The sequence below is a fragment of the Zootoca vivipara genome, chromosome 6 (assembly GCF_965207765.1).
Source record: "Zootoca vivipara chromosome 6, rZooViv2.hap1.1, whole genome shotgun sequence".
NCBI lineage: Eukaryota > Metazoa > Chordata > Lepidosauria > Squamata > Lacertidae > Zootoca > Zootoca vivipara.
In genome coordinates this window covers 13,136,239-13,146,903 of record NC_142589.1, presented here as the reverse complement: position 1 = coordinate 13,146,903, position 10,665 = coordinate 13,136,239, and the positions used below count along the sequence as shown (strand labels likewise).

At 44.5% G+C, this 10,665-nt stretch overlaps 1 protein-coding gene across 2 annotated transcripts in view; it reads left to right on the top strand.

Annotated features, from left to right (window-relative positions):
- Positions 1 to 2,252: 2,252 nt before the first annotated feature.
- UBE4B (ubiquitination factor E4B) overlaps positions 2,253 to 10,665 on the top strand; it is a 72,941-nt gene continuing 64,528 nt past the window's right edge. The window contains exon 1 of one of the 2 annotated variants that reach the window (XM_035117448.3): positions 2,253 to 3,623. In XM_035117448.3, the coding sequence (XP_034973339.1) occupies positions 3,600 to 3,623 (24 nt within the window). In that variant the 5' untranslated portion in view covers positions 2,253 to 3,599. The remainder of the gene's footprint in view (positions 3,624 to 10,665) is intronic. The other variant, XM_035117447.3, reaches the window with a different exon arrangement.

The following is a 10,665-nucleotide window of genomic DNA, read 5'->3' as shown; positions in this document are numbered from 1 at the left end:
TGGGCTAGTCGCACTTCGCTGGAGTCTCTAAGCCCCACTCACCTCACAGAGTGTTTGTTGTGGAGGAGGAAGGGAAAGGAGAATGTTAGCCGCTTTGAGACTCCTTCGGGTAGTGATAAAGCGAGATATCAAATCCAAACTCTTCTCTCTTCTTCCTTCTTCCCTCTTCTCTCTCTCTCTCTCTCTCTCTCTCTCTCTCTCTCTCTCTCTCTCTCTCTCTCTCTCTCTCTCTCTCTGTGTGTGTGTGTGTGTGTTTGCCTGCCTGCCTGCCTGCCTGCCTGCCTGCCTGCCTCTGGTGGCCCTGTCTTCCATTAGGTATGTGGCCTTTCCCTCATGTGCTACCTAGGCCGACGTGGCCCTCAAGCTGGAAAATACTCTGCACCCCTGCTTTAAGGCAAATCAAGCATTACATGATGAAAAACTCAATAAGCTAGTTGCTGGTGTATTAACTTTTCTACAGAAATTTCTGATTACCAGACAAGGCCCCACAGCTCATTATTTATTAATTCAAGTTGGTAGAAGCTTGAGATGAATCCAAGCTGTTACCCACAATTTGGCAATACCTTTAATAGGACTAACCAAAATATCTTAACTGTGGCAAACTTTTGAGGACCTTGGGGCTCTTCAGCACAAGTCACACCCACATTGCAAATTTAAAGCACATGTCCTGCCCCTTGCCCGAACACAAAAGAATCCCGTAATTTCCTAAGAGTGTTGGGAAGATCTATCAGGGGGAAGCTACAGCTCCCAAGATTTTTTAGGGGAAGCGATGTGCTTTAAATGTATACAGTACTGTAGTGTGAATGTGACCACAGCCTCTCTTAGAGGAAGGAAAAACCCAACAGTTCAGTGTCCTCGCCATTAGGTGGCACCTCTGCTACGTTATGGAAAGACACTCGGCTAGAGATTTTTGGAAGTCTTGTGAGCAGATGACTCAGTTGTGCAGACTATCTTGAACCTTCCTTAAACCAACAAGCAGCTTAAGTCCCTGCATTTTTATAGCAGAAGAGCAGGTCTTTGACTTCATTTCCCCCCTATTGTGCTTTGAGAGAAAGAAGGAACGTTTAGTTTGTTTAAAAAAATACAGGTATTTAAAAAACGTTCTTCCTTATATGCAAGGGTAGGGTTTTCTTTGACGTGTACATAAGCACTGACCCAGCACACAAGGCTGCAGCAACTCAGAAAGATGTTTGTTTTCCAGTTAACATCAGAGGGCACCGTTGGCCTAATTCGCACTGAGTGATAGTGCGGTGGCATGGAGGTGAAGATTTTCTGTGGCACCCTACCCCATTGTTTTTTCCTGTGGGTCAATGGCCTTTTATAGAACAAAGGTACCACCACCCCATATTAACAGATGAGATGATAAAATCGGTTTTGGACTATATTAGTTTGGGTTGCAAGTGGAGAATGACCTGACTGAATTCGCCTCTATGTAAAAACCGCCCAATTAATTTTCCTCCAGATAAATTATGGCACTATACAGACTTACCTAGCTGCAGAGTAATTGACAGAGTTGAACTGACGTACATAAGCACTCCAATAATTGGGGTTGTATTTAGTGCTGGTGTTGCTCACAGTAAAACCATTGACAATAATGAACACGAGTAATTTAGGTCCATTAGTTTCAATGGGTGTACTTTAACTATAAGTTAGTGTTCAAGGTGCCTCTCAGACCTTTTGGCTTTTTACTCCCTTTGCACAGAGCAAATTACTGTTTTTAAAGTACTGTATACATGTCCTGTATACATGTCCTATCGCTCTCCCTTTGCATAAGACAGCCCCTCCCTCAGCTTTCTTTCCCGCCTCAGCAAAAGCTTTCCCCCACGCCATTCATCGCAGCATCTCGCGCCTGCCCCGCCCCTGTTGCTATGGCGCAACCAAACAGGCCCCACCTCCCACTTTTAGACCCTCCCACCCCGAGCTCAGCTTCTTGTAGTGTAGGTGACAGTGATTGGGGGCGGGCAAGCGGCGGAGGCCTCCCCTCCCTCTTCTCATTGGTCAGTACCAGGGCACACGCGGGGAAGCTTCGGCCTGTGACCGAGAGACGATGAAGGGTGGAGCGGCGACTGCGCGGGTGCGAGGAGGAGGAGGCGTGCCATCCTCAGCGCGTGGACTGCTGGGCGGGAGAAGGCGGAGCCTTTTTCTCATTGCACCGCCCTCTCTGCTCCGCGATTGGGCACCTTCCCTGCGCTCGTTGGGCTGGTTGGTGGGAGGAGCCTTCTCTCTGTTTGGCCTCCCGCACTTAGATCGCGCGAGCGCACGGATCCACGCACGCGTACGCTCTGGTTGGGTGGCTATCTTGCAGCCGTACGCAAAGAGGCGTGCGGAGAACCGCCTGGAGGAAAGAGAGAGCGCGCGCGAGGGAGAGGAGGGGAGAGGTCACGTGATCCGACGCCAAGATGGCCGCCGCTGCCTCCTTGTTTTGATGAATAATCTCTGTGTGGGGAGGCAGAAGCAGCGTCTGCAGCAGCTGAGGGAAAAGAGTGTGAGGGGGCAGCTCTGAGAGGAGTGTGTTGGTGGCTTGCCGAGAGGTGTAAGGCCAGTCATTGGCGCGAGCTTTCCCCACCACCACCCTCCTTCCACACTGTCTTCTTTTCTCTGCAGCCCCAGCCAAGCCAGGCACCTGGAGAATTCAAGGGGCTGAGGTGGAAGAGAAGGTGGCTTAAGCTGGGGCCGAGTGCGAGGCGAAAGGGAGGCAGCTGGCTAAACTGGGGCTTCAGGTTAGGCAGCCGACTAAGGGGAGACTGTTGTAATATATAGCTGGTGGCAGGGCGCTGTATTCATATATCTATCTATATATTGAATATACTGTATAAGAGCCAGCAAGCAGCTTGGGGTTCTAGCAGACGGAGAAAGAGCGGGACCTATCTTATGTGTATATATGGGACTAATAGGGTTTCCTGGGTATACGGAAGGCAGCCTGCGATTGGGAACTGGGGGTAGTCAGCAAGCGGAAGGCTCTCTACCGTGTTTGGTGGACGGTGAGCAATAGGAGCCTCTTGTGATACGAGGCGGTATCTTGCTGACCTTGCTGAGCTTTCAGGGTTTGTAGGAAGGTTCATAACAGGCGGCATAGTGCCACTGAGGCTTTAGGACACCTGGGGGACGGTGAGAAGCGAGTTTTCTGGGATCGGCCGGAGGATTCTTGGTAGGCCACCTGGGGCGCCTGGAGTGTGGAGAAAAAAGGTCAGTGGGACCCAAGGCGGGAAGCAGGAGCTAGGATCCTAGGGGGTTATCGGCAGCTTGGGGTGCCTGTGGAGGGAGTCTTTTAAAGCTGGGGCTACAGCGAACATAGCTTCAGGTATAGGAAGGGGTAAGGCCTGGAGGTTTAGTCGTGAGATAGGAGTGGCTTATGCGTGTGTTCATAATCATTTAGTTGACTAGCAAACCAGAGAGAAACAGCCTCTGCCCAAGAGCAGGCGAAGTCTATTCTGTGGTGGTGGTCTTTACCTCTGACTATGCAATTCTGAAACGTCCCGAGGGAAAGAGGCAGCACGACAGGATTTCCCTTAAAGACTCTCTCTCCCACAAGCACGCCCCTCAAGGGAAGTACAGAGCTCCCCTTCCCCCAAACTCCTTTCACCATTAAGAGGAAAACAATGGAGGAGCTGAGCGCTGATGAGGTGAGTTTGGGGATTGTTGACTGAACAGCGGATGTTGTGGGAAGGGAGGCTGGGCGCCAGGATGTATCCTACAGGTAAATGGATCTACTGAAGGGGGTTTGCCATGGGGATTTGTGGAGGCCCACTATTTCTGCAAAGTGAATAAATTTGTATGTGCTATGGTGGCATATCCCAAGTTGTTAAGGTGTTGGACTTGGACCTTAGAGACCAGAGTTCAAGTCATCACTTGGCTATGAAACTTGCTGGGTGATCTTGGGCCATTCACTTGCCTGTTTGCCTAACCTACCTTGCAGTGTTGTTGTTGAGATAAAATGGGGGGAGGGGAACTATATGTTTGGGCAGGAGTTTTGATTCCATAGCTAGAGTGCTAGAATGTCTCTGGATATAATCTTTGTAAATGATAACAGATTAGTTTTGCTATTTTGGATAAGTGCATTAGTAATATAATGTTCTTGTGTTGTATTTTCTCCCCGCCACTTTTTGGACACACCTCACCCTACTTAAGTCTGCAATTATATAGGGGGTGGGGTTGTTTTTAATCCCTTCTCTTCTTTATAGTTGAGTATTCACCTATGTTGAGTAACACATGTCAAATTTTTCTTACTTGGAGAGAGAAACTTTTTAAAAGTGTGTTTTGGTTTATTGAATGTCTAAAGCTTGACAGTACTTTGTGCTTAAAGGGAACTTTTCAATTTACATTATTTGATACTAAGGGATAGATAGCTATTTTCCCATTGGGGTGTCATACTACCAGGACCACTTTTAGATCTTTGTTCATATAACGTTTTGGACTTCTCCTTTGTCCAATTTGTCTATTAAAGAAAGGTGTATGTGGGGGACACACAACAGGTCCCCTCAACAGAAGTATGTAGATGTTAGGCTTCCAATTAAAGCTTTGGTTTCAGATTCAGAGTTGTAAGTTTTTTCAGGTGGGAACCCACAGTGTGAGAGGTGCTAGTATGATTGCTTATGGAATGATTCCAGGGTTGTTGGGTACTGTCCTGGTGAGGTGTTTCTTGAGAGTACTTCCTGTTTTACGGTACTAAGAGGATGTCCTGTGTTTTATTCAGACTAAATTGTGAAGTTTAAACAAAAACAATTTAAACTTCAAAAAATGATCACAATGAGGGAATCTTTTCTATCTACACATTGATATTTCCATCTTGTTTAATTGCAGTCTTTCCTGATCTCTCCCTCCCTCCCTCCCTCCTTTCCCCTTCTGCCAGGGTAGTATTTTATTGCTTTTTTAAACAAAAAAAATGTTTTTTTGGATCTTATTCATTGCAAAAGCACTCACAGCTACTTAATCAGTTGCTTTATACCAGCAAGCTCTTCCTGCACACTTTGACACATTGATTGTACATTGGCCCAAGGTAAGGCCATGTGAGCTTTTTTATATTGTAGTTTTGATGTAGGTGAAAATACTTAGAGAAACTAGCTTGGGTGCTTTCATAACTTGCCACGAGGCAGGCTTTCCCCATGTGAGTAATCTGTCTTTTTATTTTAAAACAGCTTTTAAGCTGCCCTTCATGCACAGAAATACTGGATCAAAATAGTGAATACAAAATAAAATCGTCAAATCATTTAAAAGAAGGAAGAAGGTGCAGTAGAAACACCTTCAGACAAAGAAAGTACCTGAAAACAACTGAGTAGTTTAAGACAAGCATGTCCAAAGTCCGTTTGGGGGGCATAATCCAGCCCGCTGGTTGGTTTAATCCGGCCCCTGTGGCAGTTTATTTCTTGGGGTAAAATCGTAAAAAACCCTCAACAATTTCAATCCTTAAAAATCAACAACTTCAATTCTAAAAAAAAAAGATCAACAACTTTGGTTGGCCCTCATGGCTCTTCACTTCATCAAATCTGGCCCTCTCTGAAAAAAGTTTGGACACCACTGGTTTAAGCAGTTATTACAGTTATTTGTTAGATTTCTTCCCTGTACCACACTTTGGGGTTCCAGGGCAAGTTGTGACAATTTAAAAATACACTAATAAAATAAGTTAAAATAATTTTATGTATTCATTTGTTGTTTTATACATTTCTATACTGCCCTTCATTCGAGGATCCCTGAACCTCCCTAGGGAAAGCATTCCACAAATGGGGAACCACTGCAAAAAAGGCCTGTTACTGTGATCTCTCAAGAAGAAGAGTCTCAGATTATGATTTCAGAGTCTGGGTCGCTTCATAGGGGGAGAGGTGGTCCTTGAGGTATTGTGGTCCTGAGCCATGTAAGGCATTATAAGTAAAAACCAACACTTTGAATTGGGCTCAGAAACTAATTGGCTTGGAAATTTGGTCAAGAGAATATGGTGGGAAACTGAAAATGCCAGAGCACACAAATAAGTCTCAAACTAGCACTGGACAGATAACTTTAGTGCCAGTCATGCATATCAGAGAACAGCATTCCACAGATGCTGCCTCACCATGGAGAAGGAGTTATTCCATATCATTACATAGTGAGCTTCTAATGGTGAAATATGGGAATGTGCTTCCACCAAAAGTCTCAAGACATGGGCAGGCTGGTTATAAGGAGAGGTACTCCTTCAAGTGTTTGAGTTCTGAGCTCTTCATGGCTTTAAAGGTGAGCATATCATTTACTATATGTAGTTCCTGCTTTTTACCATTTTTCTCAAAGTAGTTCACAATAAAACTAAAACAAAAAGCAGTTTATTTAAAACTGGAGTTATTAATAATAAGGGAAACATAAAATAGTGGCACTGTCAAAACTCTAGAAGTGTCAGGTATAATTAAAACAGAAAAGGCACAGTGAAATAAGGTCTTTACTCCTTTCTGAATGAGAGAGATTCTGTGTGTTCCTGACTGTAAGTAGGAGTGAATTCCATAATTTTGGAACCACCATGAAAAAGCACTGCTTTTACCGCACCCCAAACAGGTTCCTGCCTCTTTTCATAGGCTTGAATTTGGTAGCTGGTGCGTACAGTAAAACTCTCCACCGCAACCCGTGGACAGGCTATTCCCATGCTGTCTGCGTTACAATAAAGGAGAGACAGGGTAAAAAAAAAAGCACACTGTTTTTCATGAATAAAGTTCCTAACTGCTGGAACATCATGGGACATGGCCTGAATTGTTCAGACTGCAAATTCTCACCAGCTGTGTCCAACAGAACATATTTCCAAGTACACAGACATGGGCTTGCACTAATAAAATTCAAGTAACAAAGAATGGGCTGCTAATCTGGAGTAGCAGCACACTGACCACATAGGCTTAATTCTAGTGTTATCTTAGTTAGCCTTGATGTTAGAATTGAGCGGACTTGGTTTGAAGGCAATCTGGGTTAGAGGGGAGGAAGATGTATGTGAGAGCATGCCACATTTTCAGTCTTCTGAACTTTGGTTTGGAGAATGCTAACATGACATCTAAATTCAGCCCTTTATTGGTTACTTGAATATTCATAGTGGGCAGCAGTTTTTAAGCTTGAAACTGTGTTACAGTATCTACTTACAGGTTTGCCAATGGCAACGAGAAATACACAACTCCCACCCCACTTTTCCAATAAAACCTTGCTGGGGAATGAGTACAAATGGGGCCAAAGGGCCTAGGCAATGGTAAAATGTGTGGTTTGAACACAGAAAGCCCCAGGTTCAATCCCCGGCATCTCCGGTTAGGGCTGGAGGAGACTTCCTCTGTGAAACCTTGAAGAGCTGTTGCCAAACAGTATAGATAGACAGTGCTGAATTCAATGGATCAATAGTCTGACTTCAGGCACCCCCAAACTTCGGCCCTCCCGATGTTTTGGACTATAATTCCCATCTTCCCCGACCACTGGTCCTGTTAGCTAGGGATCATGGGATTTGTAGGCCAAAACATCTGGAGGGCCGCAGTTTGGGGATGCCTGGTCTGACTTGGTATAAGGTAGCTTCCTGTGTTCATATGACATGCACTGGAGAAGTAGTTGGAAAGTTAAACTTCATTGGCTAGTAGAAACAATGATTGGCTACTAAACCAAACCAAAATGTCTGGACGCTTGGGTTTGCTTTGTGCAGGTATATGTGGGGGTGCAGTAAGTCAGCCCCTTGATGGCCTGCAATAGCATATGAGCAAATTAGTGGCAAGTCTGCTTTTACATGCCAAATATGGATATTGATTTGGGTTCCCTGTAGTACTTAGAATTTGAACATTTCCCTATAGGTTGCATTGAAAGATAATTGTCTGGGCAGTAGAGTCAATTTCCCTGTCGAGCTTTGGCATTCATTTTTCTGAAGTGTATCTATGATGAGCATCTGTTAGGCATGGTTTTAGGTCCAGACTGTTTGCTACGGTATTTCGATCACACCATGTATCATGTTTTGAGGTGATGTAGAATCATGGGAATCAAGTTTTCTCCCCAGTTTAAAAAAAACGAGTTTCTTGTCTTCATTGTTGTAGAAATCCATTTGCATACTTTCTGGGTTCAATTCTGGATCTAGTTCAAGGTTTTCACATTGGATTTTTAAGCCCTAAATGACTCAGGCCCCCAATAACTGAAAGACCACCTTCTTCCCTACAAATCTTCTCAGGTGCCAAGTTTGTGGGGGATGGGGCTTTTTTTGGTGGTTCTGCTGCCTTCAGAAGCAGTGGTGGCAGCAGCCTGGGAGAAGCCTTCTTTGTGGCAGCCCCTAAGTTGTGGAACTACCTCTTCACAAAGATGCAGTTGGCAACTTCATTATACAGTTTTTGATGAATGATGAAGATGCAAATTGTTGTAACCCTTCCTGGGACCTTAGGGTGAAGAGCAGGATAATAATAACTACAGTATGTAAAACTGGTGTCACCAAATGGGATCCTTGTTTGGTGGATGGATGTCTTGTATGGCTTCCTGGAACTATGGTCTATACCCCCATTTCTCATGTGGGAAAGGGTATATGATCATCTGTTGCCCAAGGATCTGTATTAGGACTGGCAAATTTTAACGTCTTCAATAATGTACATGTTGGTGGAGGTTGTATCCACTCTGAGTAGTCCCACTGAAATGAATAGACATGACTAATTTAAAGTCCAGTAATTTCAACAGGTCTACTTTGAGTAGAATTTAGCTGGATGCCACCACCATTGAGGTATCCCAGGTTTCCATATAACACCAAATTGTTTTAGGTGGTAAATAAAATGGAAAAGTGATTGTGAAGTGCTCCAAAGGGCTCTTCCCAAGCTGGGTAAAAGGAGAATAAATTGGCAAATGTGGTTCAGAATTCATCATGCGAAAGGCTGGACTAGATGAATCCCAAACTGGAATTAAGATTGCCGGAAGAAATATCAACAACCTCAAATATGCAGATGACACAACCTTGATGGCAGAAAGTGAGGAGGAATTAAAGAACCTTTTAATGAGGGTGAAAGAGGAGAGTGCAAAATATGGTCTGAAGCTCAACATCAAAAAAACCAAGATCATGGCCACTGGTCCCATCACCTCCTGGCAAATAGAAGGGGAAGAAATGGAGGCAGTGAGAGATTTTACTTTCTTGGGCTCCTTGATCACTGCAGATGGTGACAGCAGTCACGAAATTAAAAGACGCCTGCTTCTTGGGAGAAAAGCAATGACAAACCTAGACAGCATCTTAAAAAGCAGAGACATCACCTTGCCAACAAAGGTCCGTATAGTTAAAGCTCTGGTTTTCCAGTAGTGATGTATGGAAGTGAGAGCTGGACCATAAAGAAGGCTGACCGCCGAAGAATTGATGCTTTTGAATTATGGTGCTGGAGGAGACTCTTGAGAGTCCCATGGACTGCAAGAAGATCAAACCTATCCATTCTGAAGGAAATCAGCCCTGAGTGCTCACTGGAAGGACAGATTGTGAAGCTGAGGCTCCAATACTTTGGCCACCTCATGAGAAGAGAAGACTCCCTGGAAAAGACCCTAATGTTGGGAAAGATGGAGGGCACTAGGAGAAGGGGATGACAGAGGATGAGATGGTTGGACAGTGTTCTCGAAGCTACGAACATGGGTTTGACCAAACTGCGGGAGGCAGTGGAGGACAGGAGTGCCTGGTGTGCTGTGGTCCATGGGGTCACGAAGAGTCGGACACGACTAAACGACTAAACAACAACAGGTGTGAAGGTATGCATAATTGGGGCAAGGTACAGCATCATCTATATAAGATGATGAGGTCTGATCATGAAAGGGATCTTGGGGTCATGGTGGACAGCTCACTAGAAACAGCCACTCAGACTGCGGTAAAATGTATATTTCTTGTTGGGGATCATTAGGAAGGGGGATTGAAAACTGCCATTATATACAAACCAGTAGTGCAACCGTTCTTGGAATACTGAATACTGTTTATAGTTCTAGTTGCTGCATTTCAAAAATATATTGTAGAGCTACACTAAGGGAGCCAGAATGATCGAGGGGCTGGAGCCAACAGGATAAAAGCCTAGGAAAAGTCGAGTAAAAGGGGACGTGATAGAGGTATATAGAATTTTGCATCATGAAGAGAAAGTGGGTTGAGAGAAATCCTTAATTCATAATACTTGAAAATTGGGGGGGGGGTGAGTTATCCAGTGAAACTAAAAAGGAACTTAAGAAGAGTCCTGCTTCATCTGACCAAAGGGCTGCCTGATCCAATATTCTGGTTCCCACCATGGCCAACAGAAAGCCCATACACAGGACATGAGGGCAGTCATGTACCCCAGCACAGGTATCCAGAAGCACAACGCCTCTGCTCCTAGAGGTAGCATATCACCATCAGGATGAGAAGCAACAGAGAGCCTGACCCTCCATAAAGACGTCTCATCCATTACAAAGCTGTCGTAAGTTGATGTCCATCACTACCTCTTTGTAGTAGAGAATTCAACAGTTTAACTACCTGGCACTGCGTGACCAAGTCCTTCCTTTTGTTTGTTGTGAATCTCCCATTCCCATACTCTTGCAGTCTCCTGTTCCTTTAAAGGAATTCCTGTATTTTACAAAATCTGTAATACCTTTAATAATGAGGTGGTGACAAATCAAGAACTCATTTGTAAAACAAGCCTACTAGCATATACCTCAGCTCCGTAATATCTGTGGAAATGTTTTTTTTAAACAACAACAACAATTATCAGTTTATGGAATTCT